Source organism: Ischnura elegans, chromosome 5 (assembly GCF_921293095.1).
Source record: "Ischnura elegans chromosome 5, ioIscEleg1.1, whole genome shotgun sequence".
Taxonomy (NCBI): Eukaryota; Metazoa; Arthropoda; class Insecta; order Odonata; family Coenagrionidae; genus Ischnura; species Ischnura elegans.
The window spans coordinates 112,092,496-112,117,487 of record NC_060250.1 but is presented as its reverse complement, the minus strand read 5'-3'; the positions used below and the strand labels follow the sequence as shown (position 1 = coordinate 112,117,487).

Genomic DNA, 24,992 nt, shown 5'->3' with positions numbered 1-24,992 from the left:
CTCACACCGTCTTTCGGTCCTTCCCATGGCGTGGTTACAACGCAAAATGCAGCCCTCCCTTCACCAAAGATGCTCCGCTCGGGAAGTGCTCCATTTGGGTGTAAACGCCAACTTTTTACGTATCTTTAATCGCTCGATTTTAATACTCTCAATGCTCAAGTAAACTGATGAAGCTGTACATAGCTTTTACCGTGACTGTGGTCAGAGAAGTAATTCCTGTCACGCCAGAGGCTTTCCTTTTGCTGATTGGTGGTTCTTATCTATGCTTGCTGCGATTTCATATGATTCGAACTTAAACTATCTCAAACCCACTTATTTTGCTTTGTTAATATGATCATAAATGATATGAATCAGGTTGACTGACTAGTGACTATGCCTCGTAAGGTCTTAAGTGGAATTGTTTTAATTTGGTTTTGTGTTTTTTAACTATAAGTTTATTTTCCGTTATAATCGTCACTACTCAACTCATTACTTCATTACTCTGCCTTGGTATGAGGTTGCTTAAATCCATTTATTGTCCTTCGTTAATATGAAAATTATTTGAATCAGGTTGATATAAATAGCCTCATGAGGTCTTTGATGGGAATTATTTTATTTGCTCTTGTGCTTTTTAACTGTATAATCAGTTCTCCATGTTAATCGTGATTGCCCACCGTTTAGTTATTCCATTATTATCCCGTGATATGAGATGATTCCCTTAGCTAGCGCTTGATATTCAAAACACTTCGACAGAATGTTCTAAAAGGTAAAGGAGGAGCCGCAACCGGAGGTGTTTACATGTGCGTGCAGCTGTACATATGTGATCAACTTCAATTGCAACTGCGTTCTTGAGTTTTCATATCAAAAATGGAGAATGAAACTCTCTCAACAGAGGAAAAAATTGAAAACGGTGATTTAATGAGGGAGTAAATATTCTTGTCATGCAGATACAAAAGACCTCCACCCGTGAAAGCTCGAGTATTTTATATTAGATCGAAGATGAAAAATATTTTTCGACCATAAACGCTGACTCAGCAGCATCACTCAGTGCTTTTCCGAGGGAGGTGACGATGAAGTGGAGGAGCAAGGAAATATCACCGTCGTATTTTGAGAGGATACACCACCCGCGGAGGAGAGAGCGAAATGGAATCTTGAAGAGGGTGGAGGAGGTCGAGAGTTTTGCACTGTTGGTGGCAGGAGTGGGTTTTGAGACGAATGAGGATCGCGGGGAGATATTGCGGCGGGGACGTGAGAACTCTTTCAGCGCTCGGCTACGACGAACGAAGTCGGATGAAGATATAATGGGACGTGTGTCGAGGGATGGAGTTTCTCTTTAGTTAGATGGTGGGAGGATGGCCCGATGGATGAAGTTTAAGGGTGGCTTTTTAAGTAACCATAATAATAATTTTAATACCTCATAATGCAATCTTACATGAAATAAAAATAAACAAAGACTTGGAATTAGACACCCTTTTGAGACTTTCCTCTAGCTTTGGGGTTGCCGACTCACTTTTTAACAAATTATCCCAATTTTTAAATTTTGATTTGGCCTGTGCTGCATACATATTTTCCTAGTTTACACACTTTCATCCAACTACTGAAGAGAAAAAAATACGAACAGATATATAAAATATATATAGAAATTATAGCACCCAAAAATGGAAATATAAAGGGAGAAAAGAAAAAAAATATGACAACACTTCACAACATCCCTGCATTGCTCCTTTTGTGTTGGCGATGGCTCCTATTTTATAGAAGTGAACAAAATCTCAACCAGTATAATATCGAGAAACCACTTTCTTAATGATTTCAAGAACTTCATTTTACTACTTATTATGGTCATATCCGGAGGTAATGAGCAAATTATTTTTGGTCCCAATTAATTAAGTATTGTCTGTATAATTCTTTGTTTAGTCTAGGGATCAGTTAATTGTAATTAGATCGAAATTCATTAGATCTAGGCATAATTAGTTCACCACTCCCTGTAAAAATTTCTCAAAACTTTGTAAATAAATAAATATCACATTGGTAGAGTATTAACATTCTTAAACAGGAAAGATATGAGCCATGTCAGACTCACGTCACGACTTTTCTGCTTTTATTTCATTTTACTGAGCTGTTACTTAAGGCTTTATATTTGTGCTATAAGAACCACCCCAACACAAAAGGCCATATTGTAATCGTGAATCAACAAAAGCATTGTAATCGGCTCTCAAAGGAGATGCTGGACACAAAAACTTTAAAAAGTAAAATTTTCTTATAAATGAAGTAGAATTTTACAATAAATGTAAATATATTGACTGTACTGCAATTTTTGGATAAGGTAAAACAACCAGCTCGCTATTCACAGAAAAATCGTGACGTGATACACCGAAACGCTGTAACACAATGCATGAGATCACCGTAACGTGATGTACACCGAATAATCTTAACGCGGTGTGCAGGGAAAGCGTTTTGAAACAACAGACCGCTCCAACGCGATTTGCAGATCAATAGCAAAGTGCGATGCGATGTGCAGAAATACTGCAACGCGATACTCTGACAAATTGGGATCAACTTCAATTGTAACTGCGTTACTGAGTATTTATGTCACAAATAGAGAATGAAATTCACTTGTTTTCTCTCATCAGAGGAAAATATTGGAAACGGTGCATTAATCAGGGAGAATCTATTCTTGCCATGCAGAGACAAAAGATCTCCTGTGAAAAAAAAAGCTGTGAAAACTGGAGTATTTTGTAGTAGATCGGAGATGAAAATATTTTTCGACTATGAATGCTAACTCAGCATCACTCAATGCCTTTCTGAGGATCAAAAAACTGAAACGATATGCACGAAAAAAAAACCGATTCGCGGAAAAATCGCAACTGGATACGCAGGAAAACAGTTACGTGTTGACAGTAAAACCTCGACGCTGTACCTTGCACAGCGCACAGTTCAAACTATTGGTAACCGAACGGTTTAATTTTGAAAATATAGGCATTCTATTGAGGTACGATTGCACCCAAAGAGAATTTGGGAAATAAAATTTTGCTGCTATTACACTCCTTATACTGTTCTCCATTTCACACATTTTCTTCAATAAGAGAAACATTTACTTTTATGGGAATATTTCAGTGGCGGATACATATGCGAGGTAACTTTTTTATATCATAATATGGCTTGTATATGTGTATAATCATTTTAAGTGAACCTTCCTTAAACTTTTCATTTGACATGAATATTTTTATTACGATAAAGGTAAAGGAAACTCAAGATTTCTTTTGCATCCACTCCCTTGAGTTTTTTCTGCATCCGCTACTGAAACGATAATTTTATGGCTTGTTCAAATTATTTCTTCCAAAAACAACCGATACAAATTTATGCGGTGGTTAACCTTAAATTTTGCAATTTTATTTATGCTTTAAGGTCAAACATAACCTTATTATCTTCTGTCAACTACTGATGTTGTCGTGGCATCATGTCAGACTCAAGATTTGTAAATGTAATTCAGTGGGTTTCAGAGGATTATTACCGTGCACTATTACTAGGCTCTTGATTGGCTCTACTATTCATAACTAGTTTTTACTACATTTACCTCTAATATAATTTTATTTTCGAAATGTAATTTTTAAGGAGCACCAATAAGTTTTCATTTTTATCAGTGACTGGTGTCCACAGCCCGCCACCTCCCGTAAAACGCCTTATGAGTTGGGGTGCGGGGCGGTATGTAGATTTCTCTGCAAAGGCAGGCATAGGAAACTAAAAAAATACTTCTACTAAAGTGACACTCCCGTGTAGATACACATGCCATATTCCCACTGCTTTAATTTCAGAGTGACCACGGCTGAAGTTTGTTTTGATGGTTTATTGCAGAGCACGGGTGTGCGATGAGAAATATGAGGGAGAATTCTTCCGGGAGATGTAGTTCCCACGACGTCCCTCGGGCGCAGTGATACGACACACGTATCTCGCTCGTCTCTTATTTCCTCCGATCTCATTTTTACTTATTTGGAACTTATTTCAGCAGCGGAAGAGTAAACGTGCTGAAATGCCATCGCCCCTTGACGGGAAATCTCGTCCTCTCGGTGAAACTAAAACATATCGTTGGCTGAAAGGTATAGAGTTTCGACCACCTAGATGACGAGTGTTGAAGAAAAAAGCCCACACCTTCCAGACCTGAGGAAAATCAAGCACAGGGACTTCGTGCGGGGAAAAAAGACAAAAATCATGATCAAATCAAGTTCAGAGCATTTTTGACGTTTTTTTGTCTCCTGGTGATGTGGAAACTACCTGCGTCAAATGAAAAGTGGACTCCAAGTACTTAAATCGATTGGAAAATTACAAATATTTAAGTATATCTATCGAAGTGTTCGTACGACGACAATAATTGACAATATTTTCAATAGTGCCGTAATGATTTCGAGGATTGGAAGGTATTTTGTACAGACTTTATGAAAAAAAAACCCTTCCTATATAGATGAATAAAGGAGTGGAACGACTTGCCTGAAAATTTAAGACCTTCCCTTTAAATGCTACAGTTAAAAAGATTTGGAATTGTAAAATTTTTAAGAGTGTGTGCTAATCGATTCTTGGTTGATTTTATTTTGACTTATTAGAGAGAAGTCAAAGTTGGGTTATTCTTGTTCAAACTTCATTTGTTGGTTGCATGGTATTCGAATTTATGTATTTTTTTACTTTAGCTGTATTTTCTCTCTTTCTCTTTTTTTGTACTTTAAGGTAGACATTTCAATCATTTACTTTAATCTCATGCTGCCACCAGGCAATAGCCTACTTGTGTCAATATGTAAAGATAATAATATTTCATTTTTTGTGATAATCGTGTTACTAATATTTTTTCATATTCAGAGTCCTCGAAAAAGTTTAGACTGATTAATATAAAGTTTTTATTATGCTTCAACAAATTTTATCGCCGTTTATTTAAAATTTTATATATGTTTAATTTTATAACTCGTGATTACATATTTTAATTAATGTCATCGGCTCAAAATGGAATTAGAAGCAAAATTTGCAAATTCCTTGAACGTACAAGCATCGATCAGGGATGGAAACCAGTTATTTACATTTTAAAATAAATTTCTACGAATTGCAATTAAGTTAGTAATCTCATAATTTGTTATCATAAAGCGCATGATTTCATTTACAAATACATATATCCTCTTTTCTGTATCAGGCGGGTATTATCTCCGTTAGCGACCGATATATTTTAATTCACGAGCAATCTAATTGTTTTTCGTGAAGTATTTCCTCGTTTTCTTTTGTCAGCCGTCATGGATAAATTTCTGAATATATTCACGCGTTACTCCATATGATTCAAAGCACTCATTGCGAAATTTTGTCTCGATTAAAGGTTGAGGCCATTTACTTTTCCATTCATTTATTATTTATTACGTCATCTGGCTATTCAAAGCATAAAAATGTATAGCATTCTTAATTCTGCTGATAATACATATGAAGTTGATAATGAACGCATGCAGAATACGAATGCCGTTATAGTAAAATGTGACTTCGAAACAGAATATTGTTAACTCCCAATATTTTTTATTAACATACATTCATATAAACGCCTAAGGTCATTCATTTTTAATTACAAACTTTGTTATTTTGTTGTAAAATCTCAGAAAATGATGGGTTACTCCAACTCTGTAGTTAGTGCTCATGCCAAACGAAGTCACAGGTGACTGAATTTCATTTCTTCGGTATGTGGGAGCAGTTTCTCTTGCCAGAACACCTCGCATCGCGAGTATCTTCATTAGAGGTTCTGAAAGGCTTCGCCCAGATTTGATCCTGGGACACTTTGATCTGTAGTCCACTGTCCGGCCTACGCCACGCTCTCGTCCACCACTCTCAGATTGAAATGAAAGGTAGTTTCACTTGTCCAGAATAATTTAACGCGTACCACGCGTTTCGGATCACAGATCCATCATCAGGTACAAGAGCAGTAGTCTGATACATGACCCTGGTCTTGTACCAGATGATGGCTCTGTGAGCCGAAACGCTAGGTACGCATTAAATTATGTTGGAAAAATACAACTACTTTTCATTTCAATATGTCAAACTTCCACCATATCACGCCTGAATCCATCGAACTTATTCACAAATCTCGGGATTAACGTATTTATATTTTTTGGAAAGCAGCTTTACGAACCTGAGAAAAAAAATATCCAGAGGAATTTCAGTCCTACAGTGCTCAAGAAAACCTACTCTAGGGTTTTTCATAATTTTCAGAAAAACTCTGGAAAGAGCATGGTGGCCATTTTCTTTAAAGTTACGTCTACGACGCCGTAGCCATTCTTTTGACCTGTCTCAACGCAGCGCAGGGCTCACCATTCGTATTTTATTCTACTTGATTTTTTAGGTAAACGCCCGTCTTGCCGAAAAACTCAAGTGTCGAGGGCCGTTTGAGAGTGCATATTTGAAAAAAAAAACAATTGGCGGAAACGAAATCGAATAAAATTGGAGTATCCAAACATTTATTCAGGAGACTCTGAAAACTTATTGTAAAAAGGACACATTGAGTAACGCCCGACACCTATATAGTGTTCTACCGTCTCCTGCCTCGCTCACTTAACCGTCTTCCCTGTGGATAGCGTAGCGCTTTACAGTGCGGAGACATTGGCATTTAGAAAAGAGAGAAAGATGGTATGCTATAATATTTATAGGACAAGACCGACAGCTACGGTCATTTGCACCATGAGGGAAGGGTAGGTAAGGAAGGGTTTAGAGAAACCCGGCGTCGGCATTAGCCTGCATTAAACACAAGGAGCCAAGGGGATCACGGCTTAACGTCCCATCCGACGGACGGAGTTTTGTGCGTGAAATGCCCTCCACTCAACATTTACGCTGGGATCTGGCAGTCCCTGAAAATTCTCTACCACTGCCGGGATTTGAACCCGAGTCCACGGAGTGGGAAGTCAACACTCCAGCCACCACATTAACCTGATCCTCTTCCTCCCTCTGGCATCAGCATCCTCTCTCCGATGAGTACTCGCTCCATCCTGACTCTTTGTCTCTTCCTAATTTCTCTGGAAGTTTCCTCCAATAAACCAGAATTTTTAGCATATACTACATTCATTTTCGCCTCACTTTAAACTTCACCTTCTTTGGTCTCCTTCTAACCCACATCTTGAACACATTTGGTCTTTCCTCGTCCTCTTTCCTCAGTGTCCACGTTTCAGCACCGAAAAGCGCTACCCCTCAGACCAAACCATGATTGACAGCGGATGAGGACCAAGGGTGGTTCCTTGGAAGGTTGCAACGTACGAAGGCCGGGAACCAAGTATCAGAACTTATTTGTCCAGTCATCCTCGGGAGGAGTGTGGAGAGGAAGTAGAAAAAGATATGGAAGCACCGCCGCGATGAGGAGGCCGCCGACGCCTCCAGGGTAAGGATAGGGTCGGATGGAATTGGATGGGGAAACCCCACGACATCATTAGGATGACATGGACCACTACTACTAGCAAAACCATGATTTTGTTTCCACAAAAATGGAAGAATATTCTAAAAATTAAATTTAACACTTTCCCGGCTAAGAGAATATATAAACTCTTCTCGGGATTCCGCGCGGGTAGGATTTTGTAAGAGCACCGGCGTTTCGGGTACCGACTCGTTACCCATTCTGTCGGCAGCAGTAGCCGTGAGAATGGGTAACGAGTCGGAACCCGAAACGTCGGCGCTCTTACAAAATCTTACCAGCGCGGATTCCGAGAAAAGTTTATATATAAATAAAATATTTCACGGATTTTTCCTTAAAAATGAATGATGAAATTGCCATGAAAGACAAGTAATTTAACTAACTTTCTACATTTTTTTATCTTAAAATGAGGCACCTCATGTGAAATTGGGATGTATTTTCATGGAGAGCTCGCGACGATAAAGAAGCGGTATTCGTTTAAAGCAGAGATATTCAACCCGCGAGCCGACGGCTTATTTTTTGCGGCTCATAGAGGCTTAAGAAAACATTGCATCGCGTCACGGAATATAAAATATACATCGACACACTCGTCAAAAATGAACAAATCGCATTGATTGATTGAACTTTTTAACCATTAAAAATTGTTGCACTTTGAAATTATGTTTTTTTTTATTTTATTGATGTGTTGGTAAAATGAAATTGATTGAAATGTGTGGATGCATGCAGCATGGAGACATGAAACCGATTTTTGGCCCATTCATTTAAAAAGGTTGGAGACCCTTGGTTTAAAGTGTTATTTTACCAATCCCGTTTCCCTATTAGAACTCACCATTGGAACGTCTTACTTTTGTTTTCTCTGATGACAGCTTTTATTTGTCTGAAAAAATTTCTGAGCGCACCATAGGGTTGGAAAGTGGTATTGTACGCGTCGAGGGTAGGTATGGGAATCGGGGGAATGGATTGTAGAGCTGCTGTTATTCCCCCAGTGAACACTACGACCGTTCAGTACCACTCCCGCACCCTGAACCGCCGACTGGACTGCGCCGCAGTCGCCTCCGCAGCTACGTGTCCGGGTTTACGGCCGCTGAAGTGCGTGACCCGGGTTCACAATGCGGGAGACGACGCCGGTGGCAAAATGCACCTGTCGGTCTAGCTTTACGTTTCCCAGCGCTTTCATCTGAGCGGGAAGAGGTCGTCAAACTGCAGTCCACGGGACACGTACGCCGAAAGAGATTCTGACACAGTGTTGGCCGAGTAAATTCCTTGAAGAAAATATAAGAAGTGTCATTCTTGAAACTTACGAGGCATTTTGATCACACCGCGATGTTTACGTGCTGTTAGTGAAATAGCTATCATTACTTAGCGGTGTCGAGGATCGTTTTCGTGTAGATATCCTCCAAAAGCCACAATAGATTTCACGAGGAAGGTCCATTGAGGAAAAATCAAAGTGATACGCCGATTTTTTTCATCGTGGGTTGTTCGCACTTTCAATGAACTTACAAGTGGCTATTTAAAGGCACGAAGTTTGCAAATCCACGATTATTTCTTGAAGAATCAGTATGTAATCGTAGGATTTTGTTACAGATTTTCGTTTCTGGTTTTGATTAAATTTAACTAATCGAGGTTATTACCACGGTTGAAATAATTTAACATATATTTTATGAATATTACCGATAAAATTACAGAGTAGTGATCGTAATGACAAAAACACTTCAAATATCCCTTCATGTTCGAGTGCTGGAAATGTTCACTATTATATCTAGGCATCTACATAATTCATAATCGCGTACATCCTTGATAGATCATCGAAAATCTAAACTTTAATAACGATGATTCGATACTTTAATGCAATAAGAAAGTTATCGTTAACCAATATCTATGCTCTTTCCAAATAATATTGCATAAAAATATTTTCTTTGATGGAAATTTTTTTTTCGAATCTTATCTGCGAATGTTATGATGTGCTGCCTTAGGGAGAATGATGGATGAAGGAATTGAAGGAAATAGGTATATTTATTTTACGTCATCAGATTATCCCTGAGAGGTAATTTGGAGACCCCATTTCTCATGAAATCACTTTCACAAGTTTTAAATCAGGAACGCCAACGCACGTACCCAATATCAATGCACTTGCTTACGTTGTAATGTTTCGGCTTTTTCTGAAAAAATCTTACTATCGCATTAATATGCGGAAGCTGGTTAGGCTCTCCGTTTGGATGGAAGACTTGGCCTTCAAATTGCCGCGATCCATTGCAAGTATGGCTCATTCCACCCAGACCAAAACCCTAACAGCCTTCATTGATAGTATACCCCAGGCAAGGAATTTCCATTGTGTAAATTGTATTAGATATGGTCTCGTTTTAAGAATTTGGAAATTGATGACCGTCAATTTACCGCAACTCCGTCGGCACTCAATGCGGAAAATTCTTCCGTTAATTTCCCTGATAACATATGGACATCAGGTAAAGACTTTATAGACATCTCTCAAGGTCTCATCAATGTTTGCAATCTACAGCAACCTTCTTACACTTTCTGTAATTCTCCAAAGCTTCGTTATGTTATTCGAAATAGGTAGTACTGAATTTCTTAGTTAAAATAGTAACGATTCATTAACGGCCGCACATTTCCTCGAGAATTCAAAATAATGTCATAAACAAACCAATTTAGCAGTTTAAAAGGTATATTACTTCATCTGTATTTTGTACATGACCGGCTATCTGCGAAAGGTATTTCAACTCTGTATGAGTTGAGTCATTTGGGAGAAGAGGAAATTTAGAGAAAATATTTTTAACTGTCTTTGTTAAATTTTAATCTTTAAAATATTTCAAAGCTTTTAATCTTTTGTAGCATATGTGTTTGTGAGAGTCAGAACACTGTAATCATGGAGTGGAGGATATTGCTACTAGTTACAAATAATTATAGTGGGTACCTGTATTAGGCTGAGTGTCATTGGTGAATAATTCTCATTAACGAGTATTTTATTGAATTATTCAGTGAATTTAGATATTCGTGAATGAATGTGTTTTTTTCTAAAAATTAGTATGTGCAAAGGTAAAATTATTCCAGAACTTCTTGCTTCGGAATAAAGAGAGCGAGTTGTAGGCAATGTGACCAAAATTACTGTATAATTTCATTAAGTTTTGTAAAACTAGGAAATTTATTCAATTTCAAGTTGAGTATGTGAAATAACAGCTAATATTCCGTTGGAACACATTGAATCTTGGTACTTTTGAAGAAAATTACAAATAACCACTTAGCATATTTCCAAGCCGTGACTCAAAGCCTTAAAATAAAGGGCAAAATAAGCGATCATCAGCTGTGATTCCCATGCCTTGGGAAATTTTATCTTTTAAAAGAAAGTTATCATATGAGAGAATTATAAATCTATAGTTCTTCCAGTAGTTAAATCCTTAACATATCTCTAAATATAATTATTTAAATACCGAAGTATTTTTTTTCTAAAGCGTACTATACAGGTATATTTTTGTCCCCCAAGGATTTTTACCTAAATTCTGATTTTTTTTATCACAGTTATAAGATTGTAATGACTTTTGTTAGATACCTGTACCTTATATTCTTCTAAGTTTGAAATGGTAGCCAACGAATGAAAAATAGTAAAATTCGACAATGTAAATGGTATTAATTTTGGACAATAAGTTAATGTAATATATTTAGAGCGTATATAGTTAGGGAAAAAGCGTTAAAAAAAAGCAACACATATTTAGGAAATTTGATCGTTTAAAAAAAATTATCATATGATAGGATTATAAAGTTATAGTTCTTCCAGTAGTTAAATACTTAACATATCTCTAAATGTAATTATTGAAACACCGAAGTATTTTTTAATCTAATGCTTACCATACAGGTATATCTGTGTCTCCTATGGATTTTTACCTAAATTCTGCCTTTTTATAACATTTATACGATAGTAATGACTTCTGTTAGATGCCTGTACCTTTTATTTTTCTAAGTTTTATATGGTAGTCGACGAATGAAAAATAGAAAAATAAATTTGACAATGTAAATTGTATTAATTTTGGACAATAAGTTCATATAATAGATATAGAGCTGAATTTTGATGTTAGGGAAAAAAGCGTTAAAAAAGCAATACATATTTATCATAAACGCAAGGAATCCGGTGTACTCTGTCCCCAGTCTTAAAATCACAGACAGTATGTGAACTTTGCGGTTGAAATCCCCAGACACAGATGACCTTTGAAAGTAGCAAAACTAGGTTGCATCCAGCCGAAGCGTAAAAGTCACGGGACAGTTCTAATTGCTCAGTTTGTTTTAGGTGACCCTAGAAATTGCATTCGAGTTCCACGCGTGGGGGCCATCCGCATTTATCGTTCCACTCACACAAATGAACTCGCTCATTCTGCACTTTGAACGTCCCGGCAATGGGACCATACGAAATTAAACTGTCTTTGCCGCCGCCGGCGGAGGACGATATCCAGGTGACCTACAACGGCAAATCTGCCATCCCACGCCGTATACCTACTGTCCTGTATCCACCTTTTACCTTTTGCCTTGATTTTCTCTGGAGCGCAATTTTATAAGCGGCGACTCCCGCAAAATGGCTGCTTTTGTTATATTCGGAGTAGTCCTTTGTATTCCTCATTTGTAACGCGCCACTGACTGATCGTACAGGTGGCAACCTAGCGTCTGAGACTGTTGAAAATGTTTTAATTGATAATATATTTAGATAATCATGATACACATAGATAATATTATGTGCCAGGTTGCAAGCGCATGAAATTGCGCAATTCCATGCGCTAAGTAGATGTTTTATTAGATTTTTGATGAGAAATAAAGTTCACATCATATTTGGAAGAGATTATTCTGATTAAAAATGGAACCTCTAAAGTTAGCTGTGATTGCTAAAATAAATCATATTTTTTAAGCCATGGTAACCGCAATCATTTATTTTATCTGGCCATACAAATTTTTTGATTTGAATAAAGTGCTTGTTTTAGAAAATTATTGAAAAAATGGACGCATTACTGCAAATTGATTCTTCAAATTCCATGCTTACTCAAGCATTCCTATCCACAAACTCTGATCGTTTTATTATCTCTTATGAACTGCAACTTTTAAGCCTTTGTAATTTTATGAAAATACCAGCATTTTAAATGATCGTTACATGTTACTTGGTTATTAGTTTTAAGTTTACCGTTTTTATGTTGGCTCAAAGATACAGATATTAAGAAAGGGGTGTAATGTTGCGTGTTGAACATAATAGAATTATAGTATATATCGGTCTAGGTTTACCGAACAAAAAGGGATGTAGAATATACAAAGTTTTTAATTAAGCATGGACGGATCCAGGATTTTTTTTCGGATCCGGATTCGGATCGGATCCTTGATTTTCGGAGCCGGATATTTCGGATCGGATATTTTCGGATCCAAATGAATTTTCAAATTCATGACCCTGTGATACCCCCGATGATTCTTCAATCTCTTGGGAAGAGTCACACTATGTGCTTGTCGCATTTTGTCTTTTTTATTTTCTACGGCTGAAATTCTCCTACGTAACCTCTGCGAGAGCTTTCGAACAGAACGTTCCATGATTAGGACAAGAATCGCATGCGAGGGTGCATTCCAAGATGGAATCGGGACTCTTTCCACCCTTATTCATGTTGCATTCACTTAAGCTATTTTTTAATATTTCGGATCCAGATGCGATGTCTTCCGCGACTTTGGATCCGATGTATCCGATGAAGGGCAATATCCGCGGATATTTGGATCCGAAGTATTCGATCCGACCATCCCTATTTTTAATCCATCCCGAGGGGTGCTGGGTTCAAATACTAAGTGAGGCCGTCGGACAACCTTACTCGCCGTGCGAGGTGGTTCCGGGAAGGAATTGCCCCAGAATGTGTGAAACTCACAATCCTGGCTGGCTTAGTAGGGGGTGAGCTTAGCTGGAAAACTAGTGTCTGATGTTTTTGAGAAATTTTTTATTGAAAACATTTATAATATATAATCATTGAACGCATAATTATTATTCTGTGCTAGTTGGGAAATAGGGCAATTTTACATTCTCAAATGATTTTTATTACATATTTATTGAGAAATAAAGTGTTAGTATCATATTTGGAAAAGATAATTCAGATTAAAAATGTAACCTCGGAAACATACTGGCTGCTAAAATAATTCATATTTTTTATTTGCAGAAATTATTTTTCTGCCTCACCAAACCAACCTTCAGGTGAATGAGTAAGTGTGTGGGTGCCTATTGTCAAATGATACAATTCTAAGGTCGGTTACCTTTAAAATTTTACTCCATTATTTGGATCTTCACTCTTTCATTCACGTTGCTTCCATGATAATTTCATAGGATTTTGAGTGATTGGGTGAAAATCTCAGCCAAAAGTTAGTATGATGTAGTATTTCAGTCAGGTATTCCCTCAGTTAGTAGAGAAAAGTTTTTAAAAATCAACAATTGGCCAAAGAGTGGTGCGGTTTGGAATTTTCCATACTCTTCGTACCTTTGCCATACAATTTTTTAATACTGAATAAAGGAAATTCCCTTTGTATCATTGAACCTAATTAACCTTTTCCTAACAATTAAATTTTTTCTTAAAATTTAAATTTTGTCTTAAAGAAGTGTTACTCCATGCTTCACTCCTTGCAGTAATTTTATCTCTTATTTATCCCTTCAAATTTTAAGCCTTCGCTTACAAGGTTACTAATTTACTCAATGCATTAAATCTTTCGCGTGTACTTCTAACTTGCTTCGTTCCGGAAATATTTAAGTACCAGCTTCATGCATTATAAAATCAAGAAGTTATTAAATAATTCACGATACTTTGCTTGTCTTTAGTTTTTTCGCTTAAAAATGATGTGATTCTCTACATTACTCCTATTACTATAATTATTATTTTTTTGTCTGTTATTGACAAGTGCACTATTTTGTGATATCAGTGGTTTTTGCTATTATTTCTTTTATTACAATTCCCAAAAATTGTTTTTTCATCTCAACTCCGCGTTGTAATTCTTCAAACACGATTCACTACATCCATTTCATTTTGGCCATTCCTTCATGATGCCACTATTTGCAATATGTTTTTTCTGCTCCATTACTTTCCTAAATGAAAAATTTAGTATGAACTTCCTCCCCATTCCCGAATTTCTTATTGTATTTTGAGATGCGATAAATCTATTCGTGGTCTTTAATTGAGAAAAATGTATCCCAGATTAGCTGCTCTGGTGAGGAAGTCCGTGGTTTGCATTTTTCGGCCCCCTGTAGCTGGTTAGATACTCCAAATCGGCCAACTTTTCGTCATGAAACTTCCTTATCATCTTCGGGGCGGCATGCAGTTTCTTTTCTTTTCGAGACCTCTTCCTTTACGATGCCTTTCCTACGCCTCCTATCTTGCGTTCATTATCGGGAATCGTGTGCCTCCCTTATTCAGCTCTGGGTATTATCCCCTGCTCACCTGCTGCACAATGGGATCGCGTACACCTTTCTTGCATGTAGCCTCCCCCGCCCAGGACGCTATCGACCGAGAGTTTCGTTGACTTACCGCCAAGCGACGCCACCGACTTCGTGCCCTCTTCTGAATCTCTCTCCAAAATCTCGACCGCAACGCTCCTGCGGGAATCTAGAGAATCTTAAAAGCAACTTCCTCGGCCCGGTTTGGATGGGGATTTCGATACTCAAAGTTTTTGTTGCGCTGTATGAACTTACTGTGATACTATAAGTGGTCAATACATCACCGATCTCGAGGAAATTTTTAGGAAATAATAACACACCTGAAACACTGCAAAAGTTTATGCTATTTTGTTAAAATGCAGAAAAACTCTAATTGAGTCAAAAAATAGATCTTGATGTTAGCTCATTTCTCCGATGGGCCACGCCTGTCCGATAAGGACACTGAGTGAGGGATGTTTATTCTCTTGTAAATCAGGGTGGCTAACCAGATATCCAACTTCTACTGTAACTTTCATAAAACTTATCCATACACTTATAGCCTATCATATTTCCTAACTTTTACAGACTTTTCAAACTATTTATATAAATTGAAAATTTATATAAATAGTCCAATTTAAAGGGGTACGGCTGAAATAGAACATAAAATTTTTTAACCAGTCGGAAGAAAGAAATAATTCTAAATTGAGAATATACTGCCAGAGACCTTGATGATCGTTTTGAACCTTGTTTTTATTCTTGCATTTTTGCCTTATGTCTAAGCGTCACACATCTCTGTTGGGGTTGCTTGCGGGGTAGCAAGGAGAAGCAGTTTGCGAGTGAATTACTTTATTTTTGATATGTGCAATACGCTGCTCCAATTTTTTACTGGTTTTAACAGTGAGTTAATTTTAAAATTAAATCACAGTGCCTCAGATGCTTCACAAATTATATGTTTTTCCGGTCAAGTAATGTTTCTTCATGGCTTGTTTGTCTTTTAATTAGGTATTCGTAAAAATACGTGGGGGATTAAAGGTCACACATTGGGTTGATACAAGGTTCGCTGTAAATTAAACTCTACAGCTAATATCTCTAAAATTCCATAAATAAATTTGCTAAAGAGTGATATCATAAATTATTGAGTGTCTAAAATGTGGAATAATATTTTGATGCAACGATATAATTGTACTCTGTTTGTACTCTGTGCATAAAGTTTTCCTTTTTGCGACAGAAACGATACTAAGCAGCGTAGCTTTATTTCCTTGTCCATTAATTCCATGGGGAGTAATGTTAATTAAGGCTTTCCTGAGGTTAAAAATCCGTTTCCAATTACTAATAATATTTTCATCGGTGCATTTGAAATATCATACCTCTAGCATTAATTAAATCCATCGTTGCGTTAATCCATTACATGAATGTAAGTAATCAACTGTTTTGGGAAATGGAGTTTAATTCTATTCACTAGTCTATTTTTATCAATTAACTAGCTGACCCGGCGAACTTCGTACCGCCCAACAATCAATGAACTTACAGTTTACTTACACCATTTATAAATCAAGAGCGGCTGCATCGTTTTTAATCATGTTTAATTTATTATAATAAAATAAGGATACAAATTCAATAAAACTACGTAAATGAGAACCAAAATTGCTTGTCAGAAAGACATTTTCTTTATCGAATCTACATAGGGTGAATCGGAGCACGTTTACGCGGATTTTTTTCAACAAATTTTCTTACGTTTTAGCTTAAGAAATTTTGGGCATTGTGGTTTAATAAAGCAGTTCATGAAATAAAAATTATACGCATTCAGTTGTTGGCTATTTGCGTTATTAGCTGCAAAAAAATGTTTTTAGGTCCAAGTCTGTTGCATACACTTGGCCCATTCAGGGGGCAGGTTGACACGACCCCAGACCGACGCTTGACTGATGCTCAAAATCGTGCAAGAAAAGCCCCTATGAAGCAGCATTCGCATTAAATGACTTAAGGCGCGCCAGTTTTAGTATCTCTGTTTGGAAAAAATGCACTGCGTAAACGTACTGCATGCGTAAACGTACTGCATGCGTAAACGCACCACGGTGAGCCCTACACATTCGGGTTTAATGTCTTGCGTCAAGCATCTTCTGAGAAACAACAGTTTTTGTTTTGTTATCAGGCGCAAGATGAAGCGGATGAAGCTAAATAAATATAGCGAAGCAAAGCAGTGACGCAGCGAGGGGAGGTTTTGGGGGATAAACCCCCCCCCCCCCAAGAGCTTAGAGAATTTTTTTATGAAAGATTATGTTATTAATATTAGGGGGACGGATGACTAACAAACAAAACATATTTAACTATTCACACAGCCACAAAACCCACTATTTTGAACCATTTATCTTAAAAAATGTCTGGGGGAAGTGCCCCCACACTTCCCGCTTACCTTAGCGAGTTTTCTATACCCTACAGACCCGTGGTATTAACTGCACCAAAAACCCCCTATCCTAGCTACGCACTTGAAGCGAAGGAAGAAATACAGAGGATGGTTTATCGACTCGTGAACATAGCACGCTAAATTGACCATGAGAAAATCATGGGTTTTCATTAGCACATGAGCACAAACAACCCAAAAACTGAAAAAATGACCATGTGATTTTTTAATCGTTATCACGAATGCAACACGAATTGTAAATTGAATACGTATAAGCTCAAAAGGGTATATGAGTTGAGATCATGGAATCTACGGAATGAGGACTACCTAACCTTTGAATTTTCCTTTGAGTAAAGTTGCGTGAATCACATTCATCACCAATTTTTTTAATGACCAAACACGTTCCTTTGGATAGTTATGGTTGGTTTAGGCTTCGAAAGATCATGAGCACAGAAACTACATTTTTCTGTAAATCGTGCCTTGGTAAGCCAGGTACGTCCAAGGACTTAAAATATTCAGATAGATAGTTGGTGATTTCGTCTTCGTTTGTTACACATTTAAAAGATTCGAATCCATGCAGAGTACGAACTATTTGAATTTACCTCGTTTTAGTCATCCACATCTTCGTTCTTGCTCGCTAAATCAACCATCTTTGATTCTTTTGGTGATCAATCATATTCTGGAACTCTTTGTTGATGAGCTCACCTCCCGCTGAAACTAATTTGCAATCATTGCAAGGAAATGAGTTAAAACTACTCGATTCCTCGACAGGAACACGGACATTACCGTTTGTCAACAATTGCTTGGAGATTTGTTTACAAACACGGTAGTGAAGTGTCAACTCGATCTGGGCCACGGCTGGGCTTACAATCAGCTCGAATTAAATTTTTAAAATGTAATTTCAATTTAATTAATATTTTGAATATATGTAGTAATTAAAATGTTATATTACACACCTACATTTCTTAGATAACAGTGAGTGCTTGTAATTTAATATGAACTTTATATAATAGCAATAAATCTCAAATTGATTCTACGTTTTAGTTTGAAAACGTTTGTGTGTGAAAAAGAAAAGGGCTGTTTTTAGGGTTTTCCCGGCAATTATTCGATTTTTTCTCGCCGTAAGAACCATCCTTGGACTTCAACGAACATTTTAAAAAAAGAATTGGCCAAATTGGTCCAGGCGTTGTTGAGTTATGCGCTTACCAACACATTTTGCGATTCATTTTTATATATAAGATTAATCGAAAAAGACTGTTGATAAAAATTGCTTTTATTTTATACACCTGGAAAACAATAACTTGGTGTATCCTTTACTAAGCTGAGTATGGAGAGTAAAACAAATATTTTCGACTTTTTAACAGTCATATTGCTTCTCCTACTCCGAACTGGTACAAGTATTTGACATACAGTTCATTTGCTTATTTATTGTCAGTTTAGTCTAGTTCTCGAAACTAACCATTGAATAACTGCGTATTAGTCCTTCGACTTTAACTTAGATGGTTTTATCAGGTTCTAGTTAAATACCTTAGCCCGTTTATTCAATGCTAATCTGTGAGGGATTGGCTCGCAAGAGCTTCCCTGAGTACAAACAGGAGAGTAGCTCCGACCCGTAAAGGTTCAGTCCGTAACATTTATCCTCTTAACCACTCCTTCACCCTTCCTTTTCCTTTCTGCTTGCGGCTCTCTGTGGTGGAATGAGATGTGAGAGTGAATAATGCACAAATATTACATTAGAGGAATCACCAGTCGGTCACTACCTATGATGTAAACCACCGCTAATTAGAAAGTGTTTATCCGAATTAAGCAGAAAATTTATCTACTATTAAGGCTGTTAACCATACTTCATGCATGTTCATACTGATATTATATATATTATTTACTCCAAGTTCGTGATACAAGATTATTTGAGTATTGAAGGGCACCAAATACACTCTCAGCTAATATCTCGAAAGTTTTGCGTTGAGAACTTTTTATACTTCAGCGTCAAGCTTCAGTAGAAGAATGCGAGCAATCTAGAAGAGAGAGTAAGGGACTACCGTTGTGTTTGCCCTCGAAACGGGCACTTTGTATAAGAAAATGATATTTGTGGTGAAATATATTTTGTTTTTATCGAATTTTCTTGCTGGACATGCCACCAAATATAAATGGTAGGAAGTGTGAATGGATGAGGATGAAAGGATGCTTTGAAACACATCATCATCATCATCATCACTGGTCAACAATCCTAGGATTGGTTTGACGCAGCTCTCCACTCAGTTCTCCTATCAGCTAATCTTTTCACTCCTACGTATTTCTTCTCTTTCACATCTCTCTTTACTTGTTCCATATATTTTGTTCGAGGTCTTCCTTTTCCATTCTTGCCTTCCACCTGTCCTTCGACGATTGTCTTCATCAGGCCATCATGTCTCAAGATGTGGCCTATAAGGTTGTTCCGTCTTCTTATTAAGGTTTTCATAAGGCTTCTCTTCTCTCCTACCCTTCTTAGGACTTACTCGTTACTAACTCGGTCGATCCATTTGATTTTCATCATTCTTCTGTAGCACCACATTTCAAAGGCCTCTATCCTTGCTTTCTCCGCTACGGTCATTGTCCATGCCTCACTTCCGTATAGGAGCATACTCCAGATGTAGGTTCTTATAAATTGTTTCTTTACATCCATATTTAAGTTTCCCGCTGTAAGCAGGTCTCTCTTTTGGTGGAATGCTCTCTTCGCCTGGGCTATTCTGCTGATAATTTCTTTCTTGCTTCTCCCGTCACTAGTTATCTTGCTTCCCAAATAACAGAATTCATCCACTTCTATCAGTTTTTGCCTCCCTATTTTAATGTTGGTCTTGACTTCTTCTCTTCTGCTGCGTACTAAGATCTTGGTTTTCTTCGTGCTTTTTTTCAGTTGATATCTACTCATTACCCTAACCATATTAACCAGAATATTTTTCAAATCCTTCTCTGTTTCTGCTATAATGGCTATGTCATCGGCAAATCTTAGCATGCTTATTTTTTCTCCATGGATATTCACTCCCAATGCCTTTTCTTTGATTTCCTTAATGGCTTTTTCAATGTAAACGTTGAAAATTACGGGTGACAATATACAGCCTTGTCGCACTCCTTTCTTAATTCTTGCTTCTTCACAGCTGGGCCCTGATTTTATCACGGCTACTTGGTTTTTGTATAAATTGTGGATGATTCTTCTGTCATTATAAAGAACCCCAATTTCCTTTAGGATTCCAAACATTGTGCTCCAATCCACGTTATCAAATGCTTTCTCTATGTCCACAAACGCAACGAATGTTGGCTTGTTCTTTTCCATTCTCTTTTCTATGAGCAGTCTTAGGGCCAATATTGCTTTCCTTGTGCCTTTGTTTTTTCTGAATCCAAATTGGTCCTCATCCAAATACTCTTCTGCTTTTCGTTCTATTCTTCTATAGATGATCCTTGTCAGTATATTTGATGCATGTGTAGTAAGGCTTATGGTCCTAAAATCTTCGCACTTCTCCGCTCGTTTCTTCTTAGGAATAGGGATTATATTGTTCCTCTCGAAATCCTTTGGTATCTCACCTGTCACTAATCTATCCTGTCACTATCATACTCACCTGTCACTCTCCTATACATTTCACTAATGATTTTGTAATTATTTTAAAATTGAAGGGGCAGTAAAGGTGTCTTAGAAAATAATAAAATGTAATAGATTCAACACTTTCATTGCATGCCCAAGATGGGAAGACCAACGTGCATGGGGCAATGCTAGTGTAATGGTGCGGCCCGCCACCTTGAAAAGCCGCGGGTCGCACGCTTTGAATTGCGTGTGGGTTCTTGCCCTTGGTGTCGGGAAGCGAATAATCACACACAAGTATTTAAATTTTTTATCCCAAAGTTTATTTCTCATTTAAAATCCCAGTTTCCAAATCAATTCAATGAATATACATAAAGTAATGATGAATCTAGAAAAGCCAAAATTTAGGATATTACCAATGTCTCGGGGAGGAGAGGAACTGCTGGTGATAACACGGGTGGATAGCGAGGCGCTTAGGTCGCACGGGCCATACGGCCCGCGCTTCGACTCCGATCGACGGCTACATTGTGACTGACCACTGGTGACGGAGTAACTGCGTCAAGTAAGTGAGTGTCTTACTGAGTGAGTCCTAATAGCATCTCCACCGTGCCATTATATAGGGAAGTGGAACCAGGATGTTTTCGTCCAAGAGGAAGGGGAAAGGAAGGGGAAGAGGAAGGTTAGGCGTTCTTGAAAGTGAAAAGTTGCAAATCCCGAGGCACAGTTTTCATAGCTGGCTATTCTGAGACGTCACACAACGTAAAGTTTGTGGAATAGTACTGAGTTTTGCTTCACCATGAATATTTCATCGTTCCACCAAGTAACGCCCAATTCAGTTGATTTTATGCGTCACACAACAACATATTTATGCATATTTTGGAAATCTTCCATTTCCGGATCACTACACTAGTAATGGTTTAACATTGATCGCAGCCTTTTCCTTAATTATTTCCGTTATTTTTTCACAGAGACGTCGTTCTGGCCACACAGATGAGCCTGGTACGGGCGAGGTGGGCTGCCAGAGGTGGAGACCGGGTCAACCTGACATCGGCTGATACGCTGCTGCCCATTCTCTTTGACCACGGCAAGGAGTGAGTACCCGATTTACTAGCTTAATTACTTTAGATTCTATTTTTTTCTAAGAGGCATATCCCAAATTCCCACAACAGTTAAATATTTATGCTTAGTCGTATAATCAAAATGTTTGCAACCATTCTCAGATTTCGTATCTGTATAATACTCATTGGATATCTTTGTGTGTCATTAATCATGATTTCCTGAAATTATTAACAATTGCTCTTTGTGAGTTTTATCGTTACCAAAAGTTTTCTGCATGCTATATTTCTTGAAATACCATTTTAATCCTCATTTATTATTGACTCTTATGACGAAATTTTTCTTACCAAAAAAGAAACAGTGTATACTATCACCTCCACGGTTTTTCTATGCGTAAGCAAATCTCGTAGTGTACGTTTTATAAATATTTGAATTTCTGGGAACAATTTTCTGTGAAAATACACAATTTTTATGTAAGCAGTGAAGCATTTCGAAATTTCTATCCTTGAATTTTAATCTTTTATCAACTATTTCAGATGTTCCCTTCCCGGATTTATTGCATGATTATATAAAAACGCGAAAATAAACTCCATACTTTTTATACAGCGTATATATATGGCACTTTGACAACGAAACCACGAACGTAATCTTTTATTAAATTTTCTTTGGAATTAACTTGCAATGTACTACCATTTCAATCATTGCAAAACCTTTCTATTTCTCGCTTACCACCACCGAATTCATTTTTTTGATAACTTCTTTTGAGGGCGTTTTACAGCCGCTTGAATAGCTGTATTTGTTTTGGCTGACGTATTATTTGTATAAAATTTACATAATCTTTCAATTTTTTGGGTTTTACAGGCTTAGTCAACTTCACCTGCAGATCATGCAGAAAATAATCCGTAGGGGAAATGCTGCGGTAAAATGTTTTCGGTATTTGAGGTAAAGGTGAATGTTGACAAAAGTTGACATATGTCCTGCATATGTCGAGGAAATAGTGTTAGTTCAATGGAGGTAATAATTCAGGAAAAGTGACAGGTCGAGTGGGCGTTTTTAATTTTTTTGGTGGTTCGTAAGTTCTTTAAAAAAATGCTATCATTTGAAAATTTTGAGGGTGTTTGGAGCTAAATCCTGCCAACACATTTCGAACATAAATTTTACTCCTGAGAAAATACTGAGGTGGAATTTCATAATTTGGTGTGCAAAAAACTGTTGATAAGGTCTATTCCACGCTCACCGAAAATTTCAAGTAGTTCGTATGAATAGAAAACGTGAGTGCCAGAACCAGATTATTACCAATGTTGAAGCTTCGAGAAAAAGTAGGAAAAAATGGCTCTTGCACTCCGAGAGTAGAACGTAAGCACTTACTAAAAAAAATCTGCTGAACTGATTCGGAAATTAATGTCGAAAGAAACAATGTGCGCTGGTAAAGGCGAGGAGGGACTTCTTATGTTTTTAGTCATTTCATTTTTGCTAATATTGGAGATTTTCTAGTTTTTGCACTCGGGTCCACAATTATATGCAAGACGTGCGTCACGTGTAAATTCGTCCTGGGATTTTCAGTGATGCAATCGATTAGAGAGACGATCTTTGGGCGAGGTACATACATCAGGTGACTGCTGTCAATCTCTCCGTGCTCTCATTTTCCCTCGTTCCTATTCTATTCGGCTCTCTTCATGTGCGCCATTGTCCCGCTCTTGCCCTCGCAATGCGTGACGAGAAAGGGATTCACATGCGTGCGTGACCCATGGCCGTGAGCTATCGTCTTGAAATTTCCAGAGTAGCTAAAGCAGAACCCTTCCGTGAATTTCTCAAACAAATATATTCCATCTGAGAGCAAAGTGAGGTAGAATTTTCAAATTAAGTGTTCATAAAAATTTGAACAAGGCTCTACTTTGTATGTACCCTTACAATTTCAAGATGATACAGTAAATTATAAACAATCCAGGAGTAACTAAATAGACTCGTAAATAGAGTAAAAATAAAGTCAAGTGAACTAATCAAAACAAAAAATCACTTTTGAATTTAAGACACAATATTTTTTATTACCTGTTAACTATGTCAAACCATTATTTTAGAAGCCAGTAATTCGTAATGTATTGGAAAACTACGTAGATCAATTGTTTTGCCCCACTCAAAGTATAGAATTTTTTCGGCGAATATATTGCAACGTCAGTAACCATATCCAATTACTCGACCACTTCCACAACTGTTAGGAATTCCTTCTAACAAAGCTAGAACAATCAACACTCCTTAGATGTATGACTTTAGAAAAGTACTTGAGCATAAATTACGTGAAAGAGCAGTATGTGGTGGTGGACTAATCTCTTATAATCCTTTAGTCACTAAAAACCTGTTGTTATCATGCCTGTCGAACAATAATTATCATTTATATCGTGCAGTTCCAAATGGTCTTATCTAAGGGCAAAATCAGCAACACTGCTTTGAATACACTAAGGGTTAGGTGGAAAAACCTCCAAAAGTAAGCTTTCAGCAGTCGAGGGGCTGCCACAGTCTAACAAATTCGCACACTAAGCGTTGCTTAAGTCCAACGTTCCCAATTGGGAACAGGGAATTTTACTGTGTTTTTGCCTTGAAAATTATAATACCAAAGGACTTATTCTATAGGCATAGAGATCATTGTACCGATGAGAGTTTATCTAAAGAATCTATGCAGAAAAATTGGGGGAAAAACAAGTTATCCTTACAGAGATGTTAAAATTATCAATTTAAAAAATTGCGTTTACGACTATTTGATTCAGACATCATGCGATTTATTTTCAAAATTATATTGACACTATACACTTGTTGAAAACAGCGATAAATTCAATAAGTTTTGTAAAATATAATTTTTACGAAAATGTTAAATTTTTTCCCGAATGGGGACAATGGGGGGGGTTAAGTCAGAGACCGCTAATAACAACTAGAATAGACGCTGGGGTGTCTCCTATCGCTCTATCTGTGCCCTCGTTTTTCCCTCTTTTCTACTCCACCACTCAGCCTCCTTGTCGCACGTGATTATCCCTCGCATTGCGTGAACAGAGAGAGAAGGCTGCGTGATCCACGGCCGTTCCCCGATTCCGTTCGCGCACGCCTCTGATGCGAATTGGCCCTGCGGACAGAGCCTCTTCCCTTTACGACGGCGTAAATGGCCTGCTTGGGGTTATTACTCACCAAT

The 24,992-nt window shown here is 37.5% G+C and overlaps 1 protein-coding gene across 1 annotated transcript in view; it reads left to right on the top strand.

Annotated features, from left to right (window-relative positions):
- The window catches only part of LOC124159418 (tectonic-1-like), a 719,378-nt gene that overhangs the window by 657,638 nt on the left and 36,748 nt on the right, over positions 1–24,992 (top strand). The window contains exon 6 of the mRNA XM_046535221.1: positions 21,727–21,849. Within this exon, the coding sequence (XP_046391177.1) occupies positions 21,727–21,849 (123 nt within the window). The remainder of the gene's footprint in view (positions 1–21,726; positions 21,850–24,992) is intronic.